The sequence below is a fragment of the Peromyscus californicus genome, unplaced genomic scaffold (genome assembly GCF_007827085.1).
Source record: "Peromyscus californicus insignis strain IS unplaced genomic scaffold, ASM782708v3 Scaffold_3__1_contigs__length_106647218, whole genome shotgun sequence".
Classification (NCBI taxonomy): domain Eukaryota; kingdom Metazoa; phylum Chordata; class Mammalia; order Rodentia; family Cricetidae; genus Peromyscus; species Peromyscus californicus.
Genome location: NW_026294551.1, coordinates 35,099,369 through 35,123,396, shown reverse-complemented (window position 1 = coordinate 35,123,396; position 24,028 = coordinate 35,099,369). Strand labels below are relative to the sequence as shown.

The 24,028-nt window shown below is 51.0% G+C and overlaps 1 protein-coding gene and 1 long non-coding RNA gene across 9 annotated transcripts; one reads left to right on the top strand and one right to left on the bottom strand.

The window, feature by feature from the left end:
• Positions 1 to 268: 268 nt before the first annotated feature.
• On the top strand, positions 269 to 24,022 carry Septin4 (septin 4). 8 transcript variants are annotated; one of them, XM_052755681.1, is made up of 14 exons: positions 269 to 1,720; positions 2,294 to 2,338; positions 3,534 to 3,541; positions 16,919 to 17,215; positions 17,549 to 17,642; positions 18,045 to 18,131; positions 18,755 to 18,878; positions 22,248 to 22,382; positions 22,496 to 22,613; positions 22,703 to 22,804; positions 22,973 to 23,069; positions 23,159 to 23,321; positions 23,508 to 23,554; positions 23,804 to 24,022. In XM_052755681.1, the coding sequence occupies exons 1-13, from the start codon at positions 307 to 309 to the stop codon at positions 23,524 to 23,526; spliced, it is 2,703 nt and encodes a 900-aa protein (XP_052611641.1). In that variant the 5' UTR covers positions 269 to 306; the 3' UTR covers positions 23,527 to 23,554; positions 23,804 to 24,022. The 8 variants fall into 8 exon arrangements, with proteins under 8 accessions (XP_052611641.1, XP_052611643.1, XP_052611647.1 ...); XM_052755683.1 differs by lacking the exons at positions 269 to 1,720; positions 2,294 to 2,338; positions 3,534 to 3,541 and adding an exon at positions 12,044 to 12,180 and having other exon boundaries at positions 23,455 to 23,554; XM_052755689.1 differs by lacking the exons at positions 269 to 1,720; positions 2,294 to 2,338; positions 3,534 to 3,541 and adding an exon at positions 12,049 to 12,180 and having other exon boundaries at positions 16,919 to 16,965; positions 23,455 to 23,554.
• Positions 19,103 to 22,241, bottom strand: LOC128121235 (uncharacterized). The gene is made up of 2 exons (XR_008222120.1): positions 20,232 to 22,241; positions 19,103 to 20,188 (listed from the first exon to the last, which is right to left on the bottom strand). It is a non-coding gene; the product is annotated as an uncharacterized LOC128121235 (long non-coding RNA).
• Positions 24,023 to 24,028: the final 6 nt, after the last annotated feature.

Below are 24,028 nucleotides of genomic sequence, written 5' to 3'. Positions count from 1 at the left end.
TTCCCTGTATACAAGGAAATCCCGACTTTCTTAAGAACTTGGCCAAAGGTTTAGTGTCAAGTCCACAGACAGACTCAGTTTCCATCTGGGTAGTGATTTTCTATGAAGAAATGTAACTGTAACACAAGATGTTTACTAGAAAGCTCTTTCCTTTGTGACATCATCGGACAGACTGTAAAGAGAACTGTTTAAGACCCTCAGAACAGCAGCCACTTTCGTGAGGGACCAAGAACAGCTGCCCTGAAAACGATGAGAATAAACACTCGTACTTAATCAGAATCCTGAAAACAAGCCAGCTGTTAAAATATGGCATCGACCCAGAAGGCCACAGTCTTTCAGGTGTTAAGGACAGATAAAAGTGGGTCTAAGGTAGCAGTTTCATCACACAGAGGGGCTGAGGTTACTACCTCCACTCAGCGGGGACATGGGTGCATTTCCTCAAGCCAGCGAGGTACTGCTCTCTCCCTGAGCCCTTGTTCCCAGAGAAGATCCGAAGCTGCATATCCCACCACCCACTCTTCAACATCAGATTATCCTCGCTCTCTGTCCCCACAGCCAAGGCCTGGCCTCTCTACAGTCTCCATTCCACGGGGAACAGAGACCCGACCCAGAACAGAGACAACCCGACAGCTCTCTCCTCATCGAAAGAACCAGTCAGTCCAGACAGTATCTTCCTATCTCTCAGGAGTTCATCGGAATGTCAGTCCAATGAGGGAAGAATCCACACGAAGAAGTGAGAACAAGCCAGGCCGTGAGGTTGGCTGCCATTCCTCTCTGGCTTCTGATGCCAAATACCGTCACTTGAGTTTTATAAGTGAAAAAGAGGAGGACCCACCCTCCAAGGTCCAGAACCCCCAGGGGGTCAAAGTACCCCGTAGGGTTGTAGCTCACCCAAAGGATGAAGCTATACAAACAGAGCCCATCCGAAGGACTGCTGTCGAGGTCAAATCAAATCAAAGAAATGTCGCCCGTGTCACTAGCAACCATCAGTCAGTCCTTAAAAAGACCTCTCCCCAAGAGCCAGAAATTGGTCCTCCCAGCTCAATTCTTTCAGAGCCTAAGCAAAAGAACGTGAAAGGGTCATCAGCCCTCAAACTTTCTGTCCTTAGAGATTCAGATGGGACACCCCGAGTTCCTTTACGTTCAGATCGTTCAGTCTGTATTGAGCCCAAGCCCCCCTCAAAGGTTCTGATATCAGAAATGGAGCCCACTGTGAGGCCTGCAACCCGAGACCGTGAGGCTGGACGCAAGGTGACCATCTCCTCAGGAAAACAGTCAGTACCATCACCTCATCACATGACAACTCGAGCAGTAACTGAAGGACACTATAAATCTCCCCTGTATTCAGAGCTTTCCCCAAAGCCCTCCATCCATACAGAACTGGAGTTGACCCCTCGGCCTTTGCCTCCAAGGTCCTTACCTAGGTACGGGCCTGGTTGCTCATGGTGGGCCTTACTGAATCCTAAAGTGGAAATGCCCCCAAACCAGCCATCAGTACGTGATTTTGAACCTACGTCCCCTCCTCCCCTAGACCCTTTAGAATCATTTTTTGAAATGGACTCAAACCCTTTCTGTGAGGACCTGATGTTCCAGAGAGAAAAAGTAAGCCTACCACCATCGCCAAAGGAGTCTTTACACCGAGTAGCGTTGACAGACGTACCCAAGACCCCGAAGTGCACCAGCAAACAGTCCACTCAAGGGTTCAATGCTTTCTTCCTGGGTATGTGAGGAAGCATACTGCCCAGGTGCAGCCCACAGTTAGTGAAGTAGGACATTGGGATGGGCAGGAAAGCGCCCCTCTTCATGCTGGGCCCCAAGGCTGCCTGCCTTCTAGTGCCAGGCTGCTTCTGTCTTTGAGCTCAGTGCTCCATGCCTTGGCTGCCAGCTTCTCTGACCTCCCAGCTAGTGACACCAGTGCAAATGGGTAAATCTGGAGGCAACAGGCGACGCAGCTGGGCTCTTCCATGGCAGGTAGAGAGTGGATTGCAGGGTCAGAAGTGGGTGCCTCAGAGCGGAAATACTGAGGCAGGGTGAGGGCTAGCAGGGCTGTTAAAAAGAGTAAGAGCCTCGGGTTAACACCTGCTTCCAGAGGAGAGGAGGTAGGGCACACATGGGCTGGGTAAGTGCACAGAGAGGGTGGGCAGACCGGAGAGGGTCAGTGGGGGGAGGAGAGCCTCTGAAAAGGGCCAAAGGCTAAGAAGACTTCCTGGTGGAGACCTGGAGACTTAAGTATTAGAGGGAGGAGTGGGTGGCATTCCACAGCCAGGAAAAAGCAAGTTTCTGTTACTTTCAGATGTTTCTGAGGAAATGTACAACCGGATCCTCTGGTGGCTGAAAGGTCTGTGTTCCCCCTTCTTGTGGGGGCCTTGTTCGAGGCTGGGGGTGGTGAGAAGGCAGGTGAAGGGTGGCCTCCATGCCTGATTTGTACTTCTGGGAATTCTAATGAGAACTCACTTCTGGGAAGGAGAACAACGTGAGCCCTATGGTCCTTAATCTCATCTATAATATGTTGGGGGTTTTTGTTGGTTTTTGAGACAAGATCTTGTTATGTAGCCCTGGCTGGCCTTGACCTTGCTATGTAGACCAGGATGGCCTTGAATTCATAGAGATCTGCCTGCCTCCAAACTGCCGGGACTAAAGACATTTGCCATACCCAGCTTCTACCACGCCTTTTAAGTTTTAATTTATTTGATGTGTATGGGGTGTTTTGCCTGCATGTAGCTTTGTGCCCATGAAGGCCAGAAGAGGGCATCAGATCCCCTGGAACTGGAGTTACAGACAGTTGTGAGCTGCCATGTGGGTGCTAGAAATTGAATCTGGTTCCTCTGCAAGAGCAGCCAGTGCTCTTAACATCCAAGCCATCTCTGTAGCCCCCCATCATGTGTTTTAAAGAAAACAAACTACCTGCTTTGAAGTCTTGCCCATTGCTGACTCCACAGTGGCGCTGGTCAAGGGTTCAGAACTCTGTTCACGCTTCACCTCCACTTGTTGCCCTGGTAGGATCTCTGAGCCAGCTCACCCCTCCCCTCCCCATGCCAGTAGGTCTTGCATTCACCTCTGGAATCATTAGTATCCTCTCAGTTCTTTTTGTTCCTTTTTATGCTTGGCCACTGGTGGCATCGGAATGTAAGGATCAGACCTTGAAGAGTGTGTCTTGGTAGCAGAGAGTTCTTACTGTAAGAATTATGGCATGATAAGCTTCTATCTTAGTAATGGGACACAGGCCAGGGCTCTGGATGACATTCCTGGGGAGGTAAGAGTCCTGTGAATGCACTAAAAAAAAAAAAAAACCAGTGTGAGCTGCCTTATACATAAAGCCCTTATCATGATGCTCAGCATCAGGAACATTCAGTAATCATAGCCACTGTTGTTTGGGACATTTGGGGCCCTCGGAAGTTACTTGAGTTGGGTTATAGCCATATCAACTAGACATCTTTAGTAACACTCTCTTTTTCTCCTCATGTTGATACTTTCTGAATTCCATTTGCTGCCCCCCCTGGAAATGGCTGGCTTCTACTTCTTGGTTATGACAGATGAGGAGGTAAGAATCCCTCTGGGAGGTAACTTCCAGTCCAGTGCCCCACCCCTTTATTTAATTCCTACTCCTGCCCTCTGATGGGAGGGGGTGTGGAAGGAGACAGAGCTGCAGCATGTGGTTGGGTAGGCTGTTCACTGCACAGAAGGGCACTCTGTTGCACCCAGGGAGACTTGTACAAAAGTGTCCCACGAGCTAAAGTTGCAGCTTTGAAGAGAAAGAACAGAGCTCTTTGCCCGGTACTCTGTGGGAAACCGGGCAGCTCTGGGCTGGGTCATTCTCCATCTGGCTCTTCCCTCTCCTGCCTAAGGCACTTCAGAAAGGGGTTGCCTTTCTGGGTTACACACTATTCGAGTCCTCGAGTTGGAGAAGCATGAAGTGGGCTCTGTTCTTGGCAGCCCTGTGTCCTAAATTGGGCAGTGTCCTGATTTTCCAGTGCATTTCCAGTGCATTGACTGTTCCCTCAAGTGCCTGTGCCCTTCTTGGGCCAGGTTTGATAAGGTGGCGTAAGCTCTTCCTGCTTCCATTCATTCTTTGACCACATTTGTCTTTTACCCAAAGCCTGGCGAAGGCTTCTAGTCAGTCCCATCCATGACTGACTGGCCCAGGGTGAACAGTTGACTTGAGATGGAGGAGTGGGACAGCAGGAGCTCAGATAACAGAACAGCTGAAAGGGGAGGTGTCCAGGAATGCAGCTACCACCCGCTCTGCTATGAGTTCTTATCCAGCCTCAGGCCTGAACTCAGCTGTAAGTGGGAGCAGCCACTTTGAGAGACTGTCTCCAAACACAGCATAAGTCCCTCTTTCCTCTGTTTTCCTCCAGTCCTACCCCCTCCTTCGTTCCATGGACAGTTTTTTAATCAGACGTGTGACACTCTACTAGGCACTAATACACACACACACACACACACACACACACACACACACACCAGTTCTGACTACACGGATAGGAGATAAGACATGGACAGGAAAAAATAATAATATGCACCAGTCTGTGCCCAAATACCCAAACAACAGGCTGAATGAATGCTCTTGGAGGGGCTTAGGAGATGGGGAGTGAGGAGGAGGGTAAGTAGAGGGTGGTTACACCCTTCTTTCCGAAGCCACGGGGAGATATGGTAATACAAATTTATACCTTTGGGAAAGGGGACTGTCTTCTGTGGTTCAAGATTTGATGTCTGTGACTGAGCAGGCTCCTCTCCAGCCTCCCCAGCCTCACCCCTTTTTTCTGTGCATCTTGTTTTAGTTTAGGAAGTCAAAAGCCTTGGCAGCAGAATGACTTCTTCCCAAAATAGCTCTTATCCTGTCTGGATAATTACAGCTCTTCAGCCCTGTTCAGCAGCAAAGCTGCTTCCCCAGAAGCTGGGAAGAGAAGGCTCTCAGGCAGCTGGGCTACTGGCCCTCTCTGGCTCTCTGGAAGTAGGGTTTGGATAGAGTTGGGCAAAGTAGTCTCCATGAAAAGCCAGCTTTCCCAGCCTGTCCTTTCAGGTTACATACCCCCAGGCAGGCCCAGGATGGGGACTCTATGGTCCTGGGATGCAAGGACTTTGGTTCCTCTGATTTGGGAATGCTTGACCATAGAGACTGTTCCAGATTCCATTCCCAGCAGGAATTCTCTAGTGGCTTGACCCCAGGGGCTGGCTCATGAAAGGCATTATTTGTTACTAACTTCATAAACTCCTCTGGGTCCACAGCTACAGATGATGCCAGATTCAGCCCATGTCTCTGTCCGTCTCCTTTTGTCTAAGGAGTGGGGTTGAGAGATGCATCTCATCCTTGGATTGGGATGATAGGGGATGGAGTCTCCTCAGAGAAGACTGTGCTAGACTGAAGGGAGCATTTCTAATGTGTGTATATTAGCAGAATCTCAACAAGGAGGTCCTACCGGGCCTTCAGTGGGTCAGGTAAACTACGTTCTCCTCTGGCCTGTAGAGTTCCTGAAAACAATGCAGCTCTTAATATGAAGGGCAGCAATACCTCTGATGGACAGGACTACTCCAGCCCCAAGATCACATGTCTGCAGGATACCCAACCTGCTAGCCTCTGGATGTGACTTTCTAGGCTCTCAGAGGACAAGGTGGTTTCCTCCTTGCTCTATCTATCAATTATGCAAGAAACCAACTCTGGAAATTAGGACAGAACCAGAGGAGGCCGTTCCAGTGGTACTCAAGGCAGACTGGAAATGTCTTCAGGTAACACATCATTTGATCCCTGAAGGCCAGGGTGGTCAGACCCCTGTTGACTTCTGAACCCTGGGAACATTCTGCTCTGAGGCATTTTGTTTACAGAGGAAAGCCCCAAGTCTCTTAGGAACTCAGGAGTGTCTACATTCATGAAGGTGGTAACAGAATCCTAGAATGTAAACTATCTGAGAGGAATCCTGGGAACTCACTTTCCCACGTTCCCCATCCCTCCTGCTGTGTGTAGACACTAGTGTTGAAAGCACCGAGCCATGGAGGTGAAAATGAGGCAAGACACCTCAGAAGGCTTTTCACAGCAGCCTGACCCCCCACTACACAGCTTCTTACCCTCTCAGATGCCACCTTGTTCATTTTCAGCTACCATAGGCAGCCAGTTCTGGAGCAGAATGAACAACTGGTGACTTCTGGCCATGACTTGCTATTTGGGGACAGGTTCGGTTGACCAATTCATAAGGGTTTATTCCTTAAAGTCCTGCTTTCCACGAACCCTCCTTAGTCCCGGACAAACCAAGACTCATGGAGTGCTCTACTCAGCACTAGCCTCTGGAGATAAGGAGTTGAGGGATGATTTCCCAGCTTCCCCTGAGACCCAGGCAGGCTTATTCTTAAGCCTGTTGTAATGAGGGCAGGAAAATGTAATTCCTCCTTGGCTTTGATGGTGGAACCGAAGCTAACCTTCTTGGTTTTTGTTGTCAAAATAATCGCACAAGGACACATACATTTTGGACTTCCTAATAGGTTTTTCTTTTTTGTTTACTTAATTTATATGTATGGGTATTTTGCCTGGATGTATATCAGTGTACCACATCATGCCTCTTAACCCTAGAAACCAGAAAAGGGCACCAGATCCCCTGTAACTGGAGCTACATGTGGTTGTAAACCACCACATGGGTGCCAGGAATCAGAACCTGGGTCCTCTGGAAGAGCAGCCAGTGCTCTTAAGCATTGAGGTAAATCTCCAGACCTCTCCACTCCCATCCGTGGACCTTGAAGAGCTAATTGCTTTCCTGACTGGACTCCACTGCCAGCTCTTTCTGTTAGAGTATGTTAGTGATGTTAGACAGTGGGCTTAGGTGCATTAGGAGCGTTGACTTCACGGGGCAGGGTGCTACTTGAGTGAGGAAGAAAAACCTTTAACCCAGAAGCCACCCTGACAGCTGTTCAGCCAGAAGGCCGCTGTCACCAACAGTAGAAATGGCCATGTCCCCTCACCCCCTGCTCAGCTGCCTTTGGTTCAGCTGCTGCGAGGAGAGTAGCAAGACAGCTGCTTCTCAAGGGCTGGACAAAGGCTTGGAGGAGGGGAACAGAATGTGAGTAATGCCTTTCAGTTCCTGAGAGGAGCCCCAGCGCCGAGCCTTGACCTGGAGAGGCCACATCTCTTCCTTGGTACACCCACTGCAGTCAAAGCCAGCTGAGTCCAGAGTGGATCTGTACTGGCTTTTCTTGGAATTTGGGTTGGTTGGTCTAAGACCAAGACCTGAAAAGCTGACCCCACGGGTGGCTGCAGCATATTCCAAAGTCACTTTAAGGCATTTGTCCGGTATTCTCTGCTCCCATCTCTCTATACTCATTACACATGGACACTCCTAATCCTCTGGAGGGAAAACATTTGAAATAGCCACAGTTGGCAACAGCTGGTTGGGTGTTGATAATGTCCTCATTTGCAGATGTAATAGCTACTATTCATTTTAGTAATTTTACCATATCATGTTACTAAATATTTATAGCAAACTATGGAGTAGACTTTTTTCTCTACTTCACAGATGAAGAAACTGAGGGTCTGGGCTTTTTTTTTTGTTGTTGTTGTTCAAAGCTGAGAATATCCCATTCTGGGATTCCACTGTGCAGTACAGATAGTCTTCTGTGACTGCATCTTCCTCTAAATATTTCAGAAACATCAAGAACTGTGAAGGGGATGGTGTTACTGAGGGCAACATTCATGTCTTTGCATGTGAGTTATGAGGCTGAGAGGTAGCCTGTGCTTGAGAGCAGACAGAATGAAGGACAAGTGATGGGTCAATGAAGTACAGAGCCTCAAGGCTTGTCTGTGCACTAAAATCAGAATGGAAAACTAATTAGTGCATCATTTCAGTCGGTCCATATTGATTGGCCGGCTCCCGGGGGTGGGGCCCCGGTTACCATCACATCCCCTGTTCCCTGTTCCCTGGATAGAAGTCAGCAGAGGTTGAAACAGAAGACACACTCCAGCCCTTAAGGGGCTTTTCTTAATTTGGGAGAGAACCCTGTACGGGCAGGTCACTTGAAAGGGTGTGGACATCCAAGGACAAAACAAGGTCTAATGAGATGAGTCAGCAAATCCTCTAGTACTGAAGCATTTAGGAAAAGCCAGGGTGGGGGGAATACCTTGTCTCAGTATGACAAAAACCTTGGTAAATCAGTTCCTAAAGACTGCAGGGCAGTAGAGTCAGTGACCTGGGGACGTGGAAGGTATTTAAAGAGACTGGGAAGACAGAAGAGCCTCTTGGAAGAGTCAGATTCTTCAGCGAGCAATGACATCAGGAGGCATGCAAGGCCCTTCCCACGTGGAACTCCTGTGGCTCAGAGAGGGCGTTGGACATTCTTCCTTTATTGAAATGGTTGGCTTCTAGCACCTTGCTAGCCTCAGAACTGCTCTGTCTGGAGCCAGATAACAGGTGCCAGGAAACAAAATGATCCCCAACCTTGCCACCCACACCTCAGGCCTGTTCCAGGAACACGAGGCAGTGGCTGGGGGAGGGGGGGCAGGCTTAAGGGAGTTTTGTTTCCTGCCCCAGTACAGACTTACTGAGGTTTCCTCGAAAGATACATCCCAACTCCTTCACCAGAGCCCTTCACTGTATCATCAGTAAGTCAGTCCTTTGTGGTAGAAGGGAGACACAATTAGTTCCTGGACCACTTATGGGAAATGGCTGCTGAGAGGCAATAGTGGCCTTTGTCTATCGAATAGATCTGAAATGCTGACTTCCTGTGGTAATCATTCTTTATCTTGGACTTGAGCTTAGGTCCCACACAGCCTCCTTACTAAGCTGCTGGGCCATATACAACCTTCATCCGTGAACAGATAGAAAGACACAGTAGAGGACACCAGACAGGTTTTCTGTAGAGGACTCGGGGGAGTGGCCTAAAGCCGTGATTGCTGGTTTGAGTTTCTCAGGGAGTGATGTGGTCCGCTGTGCCGAGCTGCGTGTCTGCCCCCAGACGTTTGGCTCCCCATGCTAGCGGTACAAGGAAATTGTACTCTAGTCAGGGGCATCGATGCTGCTTACCCGGCTGGATGTTGACTTTCAAGGGAGACTCAGAGTCCTGTGAGCTGTGTGGTGTTAAGGCAAGGTTGGCCAAGCCATCTGACAGCTGGAGGTGGGAAGGGCGCTCTTAGTCACCATCACCGCTTTATGCAAGGGCGGCTGGATCTGGGCTATGCTGCTGACCACCTACGGATCCTGCCCCAGTCAATACAGAGAAAAAGCTAGAAATTGTGGGGAAGATCAAGGGACGTATGCTGAGGCCAAGCTCTCACAGAGGTCTTTGAACACTACATACAGGGTTAGCATACAGGCTAACCTACAGGTTAGCATACAGGCTAACCTGTGGAAGTGGATTGGCTTAGCCTATCTTCAGCTGCTAACTCACCCAGTATGTTAAAGTACCGTACTTAGGAAGGGACTGTGTGCCATCAGGACCCATGCTTCTCGGCTCGGATCTGAGTTTTATAGTCTAAGGCTTCTTTCTCTTGGGCCCTTTCTCAAGGCAAGCTGGCACCACCATGCCTCGAGACATTTAGGGCTCTGGAGCCTAAGCAGCAGGCACTAGAAAAGAGCTGTGGGAGTTGAGCCCCAGCTGAAGATAAGCTGGCTGAGCTAGCTGCCTTTTGAGATATTTCTGGGTCCACACCTAGAGTGGGTTAGGGCTAGAGTCTGGTGGATCTGATGATAAAGGAAAACAAGACTTTGTGGTTAGACCTGTCGCTGCCTCCTTTTTAAATGTGTTTATGTGCATGTATGCACATACGCATGTGCACATGTGGAAGCCAGGCCAGAGTTTGCAGTAGGTGTTGTTCCTCAGGACAGCCACCCACCCTGTTTGTTTGTTTGTTTGTTTGTTTTCCAGACAGGATGTCTCACTGGGACCTGGGGCTAACCATTTGGGCTAGGCTGGCTGCAGTGAGCTCCAGAGATCTGCCTGCCTTTACCTCCTTCGAGTTAGGATCACAGTCCTATCCCCTGGGTATGCCACCACACCCAGCTTTTTATATGGATTCTGGAGATCAAACTCAGGTCTTCAAGCATGCACTGCAAGCTCTTTATAGACTGAGCTATACCATCTCCCCAGGCCGGGGTCTGCTTTCTTTAATACAGAACTTATACACTGAGCTATACCATCTCCCCAGGCCAGGGTCTGCTTTCTTTAATACAGAACTTATACACTGAGCTATACCATCTCCCCAGGCCAGGGTCTGCTTTCTTTAATACAGAACTTATACACTGAACTATACCATCTCCCCAGCCCAGGGTCTGCTTTCTTTGATACAGAATTTATACACTGAGCTATACCATCTCCCCAGCCCAGGGTCTGCTTTTTTTCTTTCTTTTTTTTTTTTTTTTGGATACAGATTTTTCCCCCCACTCCTACCCACATGACCAGAAAGACTGACATGTATCTTACAGGTGTGTGCTAGTGGCCTGGGGCTGTGACACTCAGATGTTATAGCAGCAGCAGCTGCTGAGTCTGTAGACTTCCAACAGCACTGAGGTCTCTCCCTTTTATGTTTTTGTTTTTCTGGGTGCAGCTTGAGATCTGTCTACACACAGGCCTTTGTCGGGAACCTGTTTACATCTCCAGAGGGCCCCACCTTGTGCCTTTCTCAGTCCTCATGGCTAAACTCCTGCTTCGTTCTTGTAGTCTTCCAAGACAGTGGCTCTCAACCTGTACATCGTGACCCCTTTGAGGTTGCATATCAAATATTTACATTAGGACTCATAATAGTGGCAAAATTGCAGTTATAAAGTGCCGGATTTTTTGTTTTGTTTTGTTTTGCAAGACAGGGTTTCTCTGTGTACCCTGGCTGTCCTGGAACACACTCTGTAGACCATACTGGCCCTGAACCTCAAACTCAGAGAGATTCGACTGCCTCTGCCTCCTGTGTGCTGGGATTAAAGGCGTGCGCCATCACCTCCAGGTGCCAACGAAACAATTTTATGGTTGGGGGTCACCACAACATGGGGATCTGTATTGAAGGGTCGCAGCATTGGGAAAGTTGAGAACCACTGCTCTAAGGCCTCCAGAACCACACAGCACACTCTCCTTCGACACTGCATCCGCTGTGAGAATGCCGGGAGGAACAGTCAGAAACTTAGAAACCATCTGGTTTTACCCCCTTACGTTTTGGGGATGGAAACTGAGGTCTTGAGAGGTGGAGTTGCCTAGTCTCCCGGCTAGAAAGGCTTCTCAGTCTGCTAGCACTTGTACTGCGAGGGGGCTGTGGCTGGGGAGCTCAGCTTTATCTGAAGCAGATTCGGAAAGGGGCCTGTCAGTCAACCTGCCCTTGGGGAAGGGCTTTAGGGGTCAGGGAGGGACATGCTTCTGGAAACTTCCATAGGAGCCTGGCCAGTTCAGACCTTACTTAACTCAGGAAATCCCTTCCCAGCTCTCCGTTCCCAAGCATGTCCCTTCGGCTAGCTGCTGCTCTGACCCTCCTGACCTTCTAATGCTCTAAAGCTGCTGGGGCATTCATCCTGCTGCATTTCGCCGGCTTGTCCGGAGGAATGGCCTGCTTCACTGGGTTATGCTTGGCTGGCCTTTCTAGAGGCCCTCCACACTCTGCTTTGCTCTAGGCAAGGCCCCCCTTCCCTCAGATGATCCCTGGATAATGTATGCAGGGATCTTGAATCTTTAATCTGGGGTCTTGAACAAAAAGGAGCCTGCGGTTAACCTGTGTCTTTTTCACAGCTTGAGTGGAGGTGGAGGATGTCTGACATTTACCTCATAGGAGGTGTAGTGTGGGTATGAGCAGTGAGTAACTTGGATGTTCCTAGTTGAATCTCCAGGGGTAACTAAATGCTTTCTCTCCAACTCTCGTTCTCCCTGTGCAAAGGCAGCGTCTTCCAGGGATGCCAGGTGGGTTGGGTTTATTCTTCTGTGGGGATTGACTAGAATTCCTAAGGTGCAACACTGCCTGGAGAGACCATTCTAGAAAAAAAAAAAACAAACAGTTGCCTTGTGCAGTCCTGGGCTTCAGGAGGAGCTCAACGCAGGCACCCACCGCGGCTGCAGAGGTGCAGGCCCCGCCCCGGACCCGACTAGCCCCGCCCTGCCCCGCCACCAGAGGACCGCACTCTGCAAGGCTAGTGGGGGCCCCGCGGTGCAACGAGGTCGGCGCGCAGCTCCCACCGCGGGTTGCTGGGGCGCTGTCCAGGCGGAGCCGGCCCGGCTCGGGCTGCAACCATGGTAAGGAGAGCGGGCAGCCGGAAACGCAGGGCCTGCCACTCCCGGGCGGCTCCGAGGGGACGCACGGCGCTGCAGCCCTGGCTGGGCAGGGCGGGAGGTACTGTCCCTGGCTCCGGGTTCAGACCAGGCACTGCTGGCGCTGGGCGCCGCGTCGTCGTTCTCAAGTTATTCCTTCTGAGCGGGGCTGCTTTGAATCGGCCGCGACCCCCAGGGTGCTGCCCAAGGTCTTGGAAGGAATAGGTCAGTTCTGTGGGAGGTGCCTGCTGGTAGCCTCTGGTGCTAGAGAGGACGGCGCTGACGAGAATGGTAGGGGGATAAGTAGTGGCCCTTGTCGGAGTCAGCTGTATACCTGGATGACCCTTCCTCGTTCACCTACCCCTGGTGCAGAGACCGGCACCAACTTCCTTCGGAAAACACAGAGGAAATCCATAAACACTGCCAGCCTCACTAAAAGGGATGGTGACATACAGGATCCGCATCCCCTGGACCTTTCTCAGAGAGGAAGAAGAAAGCCCCGTCCACTATCGTGCAGGGGTGCGATCAGCTCTATCCCTTTGCCTCCCAGACCAGAGCCCTGGGAAACATTCCTCCTGCTGCATCTACCCCCTCCCTGCAACTAGGTCCCTCTGCAGTGTGTGGGGGGTGGGGGTGGGGACTCATTCCTGCCACCTGCCTGTGAGAAAAGAAGCTGTAACCCCGGATAAAAGTTTTCACCCTTAGCTCCGAGGATACCAGCTCTTCCGCTGTTGTTACCAGATCCTGCCAGAAACACAGTGTATGGGTATCAGGGCTTCCAGACCACACACCATCCTCTTCTTTCCAGACTTTGCCTTCTGCATGGGGAGGCACAAGCTGTTTACAGCAGGAGGGGATTGGTGATCGGCCCACAGGGCAGGATGTTGGCTGTGAGCAGCTGCCAAAAGGGAACTCTGGGCCCTGTGGATCAGAAGCTCCCAGGTCTAGAAAGGCCAACCTTTGGGGTTCTTGTCTCTCAAGCTGTGTCTAGGCAGAGGCCCCAGTTTTGGCCAGGAAGTATTAGTGACCCTACGACCTACTCCAAAGGGGTTCCTGGGAGAGGCCAAGTAGTGCTTGTCCTTGTCCTAGTCCCCACCATCTTCCCTCATGGGAGATGGACAGACTGATTGTTCCAAGACAGAAGCAGTGTGGGGAAGCACTGAGTATCCCCAGGGCTAAACCCAGCAGGAACCAGGGGGCCTTTATCTGCCACACTGAGTTCAGTTCAGCTGAGGTCTGTGGGCTTTCCGCTTGGCCGAGGCCACCCTGCTCTTTCCTAACTAAAGCTACCCAAACACTACCCAGATGTCCAGTTTCAGGCCTCTGCCCTCACAACCAGCCCAGTCTTGGCCTGGCTGGTTCATGTCAGGCCACACTTCTCTGTGTTGCGGCCTGCCAGTGGAGGTCGGTATCCTAGTGTCTTTGGAAATCAGTGCGGAGACCTCCAGCTGAAGAGCTCCAGGAAGTTTAATTTCCACAAGAAAAAAATGATGGCAGGACAGATTTAATGACTATTCTGTGACTTGAGATGCACCTCGTCTTCAGCTTGGCTTGAGGTATTTGTTACCTGGGAGTCCTTTCATTCCCCAGCTGTCCTGGGGGCAAGGCCAGGTCACTAAAGCACTAAACTAAGGCACTATTCAGGCTCATGAAAGGTATTTCTGCCCCAACCAGAAACGCCAGCCTCCTGACTCCTAGTGGAATGCCCATCTGTACTTCCCTGCTAAGACCCCTGATGGGTCGCCTATCTAAATGGGAGCTCTGAAGTCTCTGGGATGCCAGCCTCCTTTCATTTGAACCCATGTTCCACAGAGACCATGTATCCTAGAGATTCTGTGGAATAGATGAGGAAGTAGATTAGGGCTTCTTAAGTCTAGAGGCCATGTATCTGTGGATGGCTGGAGTCCATGGAGCAAAGACTCCTTTGCGGCTGGGTTCTGTGCGGGGAAATCTGGTGGCAGTTTTCTGGACAGTGGGACAGCAGCAGCTTCTGGTAGGGGAAAACACAGGGACACTTGGGAAGAAGTGCGGGACCATTCCCATGGAAGCTATACTCAGGATTATTGTGCTTCCCCACTCTTCTTTTGTGCTGCTTCAAGTTAAGGTCAAAGAGGTTGAAGGGATTGGAATCTCTGGGGATAGGTTCCTTGGGTGGCTGTCCCCATGTACTGATGGGCCAGGTCACCTTAGGGATACCTCCTAGTCCTCATGCAGGCTCCTGTGTCCTTAGGGGTTAACAGGCTGAGGCTGAGTGGATCAAGCCTGTGCTGCAGACTTGTTGGGAGGTTGGTGCTGTGCCCACCAGGATAGGAAGCAGGCAGGCATCATGGGACAGCCAATCAGAGGAGGAGGGGACTGCAGAGGGACCCAGTGATCCTGCTGCAGCTGAGCTGTCCTCGGAGGGTGGGAGCCTAGGGAAGGGGAGGGGAAGAGGGGGTGGACATTCCACAGGCTTTGTTGGCCCCTGCCAGAGACAGAGTAGGGTCAAAGAAAAAGGGGGAAGGGACAAGCCAGGAGGCCAGATGACAAGACAGCATTAAGACAAGGCTGTTTCTCTGTGAGGACCTTTGCCTGGAGCTAAGATTAGACCTAGAGCTTGCTGGCTGGGGTCTGAAGTGTGAGGCATGGACCAGTCACTGGGATGGCAAGGGAATTCTGTCCCCGAGGAGGGGACTGAAGCTGGGGTAAGATGGTCCTTGGGGAGATGGGTAGACCTAACTGGTCTTCCACTTGGCCTTGACCGGCATAGGAACTCAAGAGTTGGAAAGTAGTTTGGTCCCTGGCAAAGCCGGGGGAGGTGGAGAGACAGATGGGCAAAGGACCTAGCGCCTTAAACTCCTTGTCTGGAGCCCTTTGGCCCCTCCCATGCTGATGTATAGTCAGGTCCGTCAGGGAAGATGGTGGTGCCGGGATCCCGGTAGCTCTGCCGGAAGACTCTGTGGGCTTGGGATTTCCACCAGTGCTTCCCCGTCTTCCTTCCTTGTGTCCTTCTGTTCTGTGCCCCGGAGAGAATGCAGTCCTTTCTCAAATGCTTATCAAGACCCCCCCAGATCAACTTCTGGGTCACTGAGGGGTAGTGCAGGGAGATTTTCTGGAATTCCCCAGACTCATTAGCTGCCAAACAACAAGACCTGCTCCATCCTTTCTCTGCGTAGCGTAATTAATTTGGCCAAGCTGGGACACTCTCGAGAGTGAAAGGGGCAACAATTAATCATTATGCTAGACCAACAAGCATAAACTGGGTTGTATGGTTACCCCAGTGGACCTCAGATGCAATGGGTGAGAGAAGCCTGTATAGCCAGACTCGCCTCAGCATAGCCTCCCAAGGGCACGAAGACCCACATGCTAGTTCCTGTTTCCTCTCTGGTATCCAGGCAAACCCTGAAGACTGGTGATCAGCAGGTGTAGGGACCTGCGTCATACCAGACATTTCCCCTAACCTCACTTTCTCTCTCTCTTCTAGCATAAACCTGGCAGTGTGCATGTCTGTCCCTTTCACTTCTGACCTTCGTAAAATGGGGCTATGCAGGAAGGTTGTGGCCATCTTATCTCTCCTACTCTGAGACTTCACAGTGGTCCAGGGTAGCCCCACTGGCTTGGCCAATCTGCGGAGGGTGACTCAGCCTCTGCAGCTGGCCCTTGTCCATTGTCCGGGGGTGGCACGTGGGTGTTGTGAGACAGAGATGAGCCCAGCACTGCCAGGCACCCCACAAAGAATACTGACCCCAAAAGGAGAGGGGAAACTCTTGGGAAGCTCATAGCTATGGGGAACTGAGGGCAAGAGTCGGGGAAGCTGCTCATCTTCTATGGTGATGGTGGAACAGGCTTCGGCAGAGAAGTCGGCCCATTGTACCAGCATCCCACATCTGTGGTCCATTGACGAGGCCGTAACCTTCCTGTACTGCTGAATTCAGGAGAAATGGGCAAGGAGGCAACTAAGGGGCCCTCCCCTAGATGTGGCTCCCAGTTTACAGTACATTTTTAGAGCAGGAGTTCTAGCCATACTTGAGCTGCCCCAAAGCTTTTCAGAGTTTTCTTTACCCTTTATCACCGGGCTGCCCTTCGCATTTAGCATCGGGGGGGGGGGGGGGGGGGGGGGTGTAACGGTTACTCTTTGATTCTAGGGTTTAGGGCCAAATTTGGGTGTAGTTCAGCATTTAGAGTAAGATTAGGGTCAGGGAGCCCAAATCTTGGGCAGCAAACCTGGAAAACAAGGCCTTGTAGTAGAATATGCATGTCCTCCCCCAGATCCCTGACCAGCAGTGACAGAGACACTGAACCCGCTGCCTGCTCTGTACTCTCCTCTCCCTGCCCTGCCCGCTGCCCCTGCCCTTTCCTGATGCTACACTCCTCTTGAGTGACACACTCAGGTGTTAGACCTCTGCTCCTCTCCCTCTTATTCAGTCTGATTTCTTTGCCTTTGGGGCAGCCGCTGGCCCCAGGCTAGGGCAGACCTCCAGAAATGGCAGCCTCGGTGATAACCTGCTGGGAGAACAGGGCTTTGTAGGGCTGGACTCTGAGGCCCTTTCTAGACTCCTGGCTTGGGGAGGCTAGTGAGCAGGTGTATGTGGGGTAGGTGTGAGTGCTTCCTCTGGCTTTGCTGCTGTTCCTTTCCCTTCTAACCACAGTCCTTTCCTTCTTTCCTTTTTACCTTCTGTCTTTTGCCTCAATTTCCCGTCCTGCTCCCTCCTGTCACTCCCACCTACTCTACCCCAACCCCCAGATCAAGCGCTTCCTGGAGGACAGCAGTGATGATGCCGAACTGAGCAAGTTCGTGAAGGATTTCCCAGGAAGCGAGCCCTACCACCCACCGGAGGCCAAGACCAGGGTGTCCAGGCCCCAAATCTCGGAGCCAAGGCCCCAGACCCCAGACCTCTGTGATGATGACCTGGAGTTTAGAGCCACCTTGTGGCCCCAGCCCTCTGAGAGTCAGCAGTACTTCTGTGCCCCGGCCCCTCCCAGCCCTTCCTCCAGGCCCCGCAGCCCATGGGGCAAGCTTGATCCTTATGATTCCTCTGAGGTAGAGACTCCAGCCCTGCCTATGCCATTCAGTGGGTGGGTGCAGAAAGACCCAAGGGAGGGCACAAAGAGAGCCTGGGGTAGGTGTGTGGGTATGCACACCTGCATCAGATGTGTCCGCAGGGCCTTTTTGCAGATCATTCTGTGGATCAGCCCCAGCTCTAAGGTTTCTGCCTTGAAGGCATTGGAAACTCAAGTCACTGCAGGGACTGATGACCTGGCCCGTGGCCTCAGATGGAAGCTCAAAGGATAGGGCAAAGACCCAGAAGAGATGAGGAAGGCTGGGGATGGGAGCTGCTTCTAACCCTGTGCATTATGTCTTCCTGTCCACCAGGACGACAAGGAGTATGTGGGCTTTGCCACCCTCCCCAATCAAGTCCACAGGAAGTCTGTGAAGAAAGGCTTTGACTTTACACTCATGGTGGCAGGTAGGAAGGGGCAGGCTGGGCTGGGCAAGGGGTGTTTCAGACGGAACTGATGTGGCTGTCTGAAGAGTGCATGGGGAGAAAAGGGATGAGCAGCAAATGGCTGTGCCCTTTTTGTCAACTCAGGCAAAGCATGGCCAAAGTGTGCAGGTTTGGGGGGCGGGGGGGTGGGGAGAGGAGGTGGGAGTGACGCCCTTAACAGTCTTCTAGTATTTCCCCTTCCCTTGCTACCTTGGGCGGCCTCTTGACTTCATGCAACCAAGACGGCCGTACAGGCTTCCTCCCAGTTCTGAACACTGTGCTTTGGTTGATCCAGCTCCTCTTGACAAGACAACAGTTTGCCCCAGATCTTGATCAGGTGGACCTTACCTTTTGACTTGGTGCCTCTGTCTTCTCTCCCCTCAGGAGAATCAGGCCTGGGTAAATCCACTCTTGTCAACAGCCTCTTCCTCACTGACCTGTACAGGGATCGGAAACTCCTCGGTGCCGAAGGTCAGGAAAGGAGAAAGAACTAAACTCCCACGGGTGCTGCGGATGGGGCCCCCTCTGCCATGCTGGAAGCCCTGGCTTCCGCCGAGACAGATGTACTGCTTCTTTCCATAGACCTGTCTGGCCTGGCAGTTCACCAGCCAGCTCCCTAAAGATTTGGGTGCTGTGCTGGGCATGGTGGTGCACACCTTTAATCATAGTGCTCAGGAGGCAGAGGCAGGCGGATTACTGAGTTCGAGGCCAGCCTGGTCTACAGAGAGAGTTCTAGGCCAGCCAAGGCTACCCTGTCTCTGGGGGGCGGGGGGGGGGGGGGAGTGGGGATTTGGGTGATGAAGCAGGGCAGGGACCAGAATCCTGATCTTTGAATGAGTTTCTGACCCCTAAAGGATTCCAGGAATCCAAGAAAAAAGCCTGGAGCAGAGAAGAGGCTGGGGCCAGAGCCAACAGCCACCGGCATTTCCTGTGTTGGGAAATGTGTTTTTTGCTGGTTCCCAGGGAACAGGCCCTCAGGCGCCTGGGGGTGGAAAGGGAGGTGGTCTGGACAGCCGAGCTTGCTGGGGTGGGCAGGTGGTTTTGGCTGGGCAGGACCATGCCCTTGCCCTTGCCTCAGTTTCCCTCTTCTCCAGAGCGGATCATGCAGACGGTGGAAATCACTAAGCATGCGGTGGATATAGAAGAGAAGGGAGTGAGGCTCCGGCTGACCATCGTGGACACACCAGGTTTTGGGGATGCAGTCAACAACACAGAGTGGTATGTCTGACCAAGGACAGCCCCAGCGGCTCCTGTCCCACCCACTGACTGCATGCATTCACACAGGTCACACACAGTCACAGACACAGTTCTGTTTGCTAGGAGGAAGAGGTCTGTGACCTTACTGGACTGCCGTCTCTTCTTTAAGTGAGAGAGAAAGGATTGGAATGCATGGTCTTATTTATTTTTGAGACAGACTTACTATATAGACTAGGCTGACCATGATCTCAGAGATCTGCTTCCCAAGTACTGAGATTAAATTTTTTTTTTTTTTTGACAGGGTCTCTTGTTATATAGCCTGGGACTCACTATGTAACTCAAGCTAGCCTTGAACTCAGTGGTTCTCTTGCATTAGCCTCTCAAGTGTTGGGACTGCAAGTATGCCCTACTGTGCTCAGCCCCAAAGAGATGGTTTTTACTATTCTTCCCAGTTCTGACCTGTAGTTCTATGATATTTGTGAGGACACAACATGAAAAGTCTCAAAGGAGCAAACACCTGTGAAAACACATAGGCGCAACATAAACACCGTCATCCCCCGCTTCTTTCCTTTCCGCAGCAGTTATTTTAGACGCCGCAAACAAACCTTGTTTAAGGGGAAATGAAGGGAGGTGTGAAGGAAAGAAAAGCAGAAGAGCAGAGGGAAGGCCAGGTGGCGTGGCCGTGCACCAGTGTAACCTCAGTACTCGGGGGCTGGAGGCAGGGCCAGTTCAAGGCCAGTCTCAACCGTGCAGCCAGCCTGTGCAATATGAGACTGTCTCAACAACAACAACAATAATAACAACCTGAAAGAGTTAGGGGGGGTGTGGTGTGTGGAAAGAAGAAGAAGAAAAAGAAGGCACTCCAGACATGGTTCGGACGACCTAACAAGAGAAAGGTGTTTTTGACCCATGCGTTGCACACACACCCTTAGCTCTTGTTTTTTCATAACTAGAGGAATGCTTAGGTCATGACCACACATACGAGAACAGGTGCAGGTGATGGACAAAAAGGCAGGAGAAAGGGCAGTGCGTTTGATGAAGGAATTAGGCAGATAGTACCAAGAGCACAAATCCTGATTGACATTTAGCACTGCATGATCTTGAGCAAATTGGTTGCATTCTGTCTCCTAATGGAAAAGACCAAAACCAACAACAACAACAAAAAGCACGGGCCATTTCCACATCATCTGTTTGATCTGAAAATAGCCCAGAATTGTGCCTATGCATTTTAGCAATAGTAACTGCAGGGCTAGCAACAAGATTTGTGGGTCTCCTTGTTCATAATTATAAGAATTTCAATATGGTAAGAACAACACCAGACCAAATATGGCCTTTCTGATTGCAGATTCCTATGTGACTGCACAGGCTATATACCCATGATGCTTACCCTAGATATCTGTCTCACAGACTAATCAGACCCTCACAGACATTTCTAAGCCCTCATCGTCTGCTTTATTGTTACATGTGGCTATCCTCACAGATAACTGATTCATCGTCAACTTTTGTCTAAGCCTTGAGCGGATGGCCATCTTTCACATTCTTGCTACAGTGCTGTGCTAGTTAGTGGTACATGGTCTTGTGGTTCCCATCAGTGTTTCTGACAGGCTGAGGAGATGCTATGTTGGCATCTCCTTTCCTGCTCTAGCAGGACATCTCAGCAGACAGCTCGTCCTGAAATTCTAATCCCAACTAGTGTAGCAGGTACCACTTTCAATCAACTTACCTGCTTTACTTTTAATAAATAATTTCAATTTCAGTAAGAATTCCCTTTCAATGATAATAATTTGCAGATAATTCTACTTCCCTGTTTATAGTGTACCTGCATAGATACTAATTTAATTAACCAGCAGAATAAACAGAGCATAAACATACAAGGTAGTTTTTTTGTTTGTTTTTGTTTTTACAGACAAGGTTTCTCTATGTAACAGTACTGGCTGTCTTAAATCTCACTCTGTAGACCAGGCTGGCCTCAAACTCACAGAGACCTACCTGTTTCTGTCTTCCAAGTGCTGGGATTAAAGGGGTGTGCCACCGCCTGGCCCAAGGTGGACATTTTAAGGGATGCAGAACAAACACGAACGATCCTTATCCCTGGGGTGCATACAGCCTGGTGGTAGTCGGGGGGGCAGAGGGAGAGCCATTTTGTAATCAGCTGGATCCATCAGATAACAAATGAGTGGGTCAGGCCATGTGTAGTTGCTGACACTGGGCTAGAAGCTGCAAAGCCAGGGACTCAAGTGGTAGAGGATGTAGTAGCCAAATAATCTGGAGCAAGTGTCTCCCAGGATCCAGATTTAACTTCTTTGTGTATAAAATGAGAGTGCTGAGCTCAAAGTGCTGCTCTCCTGTCTATGAGGAGTAAACTAGGTAATAGAAGAACAGAAGACCTGAAGAATGAAGTTCTCAGAACACACGCTCACATGGGGAGGGGACACTGTTTAACCATGGGGACAGAGTCTGAGAAACGCATCATTCGGTGATTTCATCTTTGTATGGACATCAGAGCATCTACTAACACAAGCCCAGATGTCATGGATCAGTTACTGGACATGGCCTCTCCAGGGCAAGAGACTAAGTAGAAGACAGGTGAGGCTGCCCTGGAATAGCCCAGCAACTGTTTTACAATCAACATCTCTCACAAGTAGAAAGCATACCCCAGAGTATAATGAACGAAGTGACGGCCATTTGTTATCACTCACCGATGCAGATGATTTTGTGTGCTGTACTCGTTTTTATACATTTACTCAGTGTGCAGGGTGTGTGTTTGTGTCCTGGGACTGAACACTAGTGTGGCACGCAGTCTTACCATCTGAGCTCTCTGTGTGCTCTAGTTTTAAATGCCTCACAGCACGTATAACACACAGGTGCTGTGATGGCAATGCTTTTTTTAGTTCAGTTATCTTGTGGGACTAATGAAATATATGGATTCAAGGTTGATTCAACATTGCTTCGTGGCGGTTGACTGTGTGGTAATATACATATAGCTGTGGAGTGGAGAGGAGAGCAGTGGACGCTGTTGTAGTTACAGAAACATTCCTGGAAGAACTGGGTCTTGGATAAGGACGAAAGGGTTTGGAGAGGCAAAGGCTCTGGGGCCAGCCAGACTGTGACCTTGACTTCGGCTTTCCCTGGTTTCTAACTGGTATTCACCTGCTGCCACTTTGCTATTCTTCCTTCTTTGCCTGGTTACCCTTCCGCCCCCTTTCCTCATATTTATTGAACTGCCTGTGTACCCAGTCTAACTTTCTATCCAGATGTGAAATACTCCCATCCTACCCAGGTAGTTCCCTGAAAGAGAAGTAAAGCCAGCCAGAGGGAAACAGGGCTCAAGCCAGAGCTCACCAGGCAGCCCCCACTCCCAGCTGCTCTGTCCCTCTGTCCTTGCCCCAGCTGGAAGCCTGTGGCTGAGTACATCGACCAGCAGTTTGAGCAGTACTTCCGGGATGAGAGTGGCCTGAACCGGAAGAACATCCAAGACAACCGGGTGCACTGCTGCCTGTACTTCATCTCGCCCTTCGGCCACGGGTATGCTCTGAGCCTGAGGCTCCTGGCACCACCGGGTTCTACTAAGGGAACAGGCCAAGAGCACCGCAGGCAGGGCTGCCACTAGCAGGTGGTCACAGGTTCCTGTTCCCCAGGCTCCGGCCATTGGATGTTGAATTCATGAAGGCCCTGCATCAGCGGGTCAACATTGTGCCTATCTTGGCTAAGGCAGATACACTGACGCCTCCCGAAGTGGACCGAAAGAAATGCAAAGTGAGGGGAACTGGTGGAGGGAGGGAGTCAGGCGGGCTGCTAGAAAAGATGGGGCACCCAGAACTGTGGACCCCTCGTCTGTTTGCCAGATCCGGGAGGAGATTGAGCACTTTGGAATCAAGATCTATCAGTTCCCAGATTGTGATTCTGATGAGGATGAGGACTTCAAATTACAGGACCAAGCCCTAAAGGTGGGGCCACCCTAGGGCACCCCTTTCCCATCTTGGGGAGTAGAATTCTATATAAGGACAGACTGTTGGGGTGGAAGAGGACCCTGTCTTCTTAGAGCGCAGCAGAAGGTACGAGTGGAAAGGACAGGTGAGACCAAGGATGCTGACGGCAACCCTAACTCCTTTTAGGAAAGCATCCCATTCGCGGTGATTGGCAGCAACACTGTGGTAGAAGCCAGAGGGCGGAGAGTTCGGGGCAGGCTCTACCCTTGGGGCATCGTGGAAGGTAAAGCTCCGAGCTGGTGACCAGAGTCCTTGCCCTTCGGGGCTGCTCTTTACCTATGACCCTGGCTGACTCCTGGCCTTGCCATGCAGTGGAAAACCCGGGTCACTGCGACTTTGTGAAGCTGAGGACAATGCTGGTGCGTACCCACATGCAGGACCTGAAGGACGTGACCCGAGAGACACACTATGAGAACTACAGGGCACAGTGCATCCAGAGCATGACCCGCCTGGTAGTGAAGGAACGGAACCGCAAGTATGACCAGAAGCCAGGACAAGCTGGCCAGGGGAACCCCAAGTCCTCCCCTTAGGACTCCGCAGGCCCCAGGCTTCACTCAAGTTGGTGCTGGGGTCCCCCCAACCTCACTACCCTTTCCCCCTCCCTTCAGCAAACTGACAAGAGAGAGTGGTACTGACTTCCCTATCCCCGCTGTCCCACCAGGGACAGATCCAGAAACTGAGAAGCTAATCCGAGAGAAAGACGAAGAGGTGAGAGCAGTATGCTGTGGCTGGCCGCCTGGGATGTCCCGTGGGATAATTCTCAGGGGCTCTTGGCTTGGGACTAGAAAGACCCCTGGCTCTGGTACATGTGGGGGCTGCTGAGTGGCTCGCCAATTTCATCATGTGTGAGGGCTACCAAGGCCTCAGACTCAAGGGATGAGAATCTGGGGACACTTCTGCAATACAGTAAGACGCTCCCTGTCAAACACCTTGTTTTGACGTGTGTACCTATTTCAGCTTCGGCGGATGCAGGAGATGCTACACAAAATCCAAAGACAGATGAAGGAGACTCACTAACTGGCTTCTGGACCTGAATATTTAAATCTCTTCTTCCTGCCCACGCCAGCCCCTCCCTGCACCAGCTCTGCTCAGGCCCCTGCAGCTACTACCACTTCGCCTTATACCCCTGCCAACTTCTCAGAGACTCAGAGGAAATAAACTTTAATCTATATGTGCCTTTGG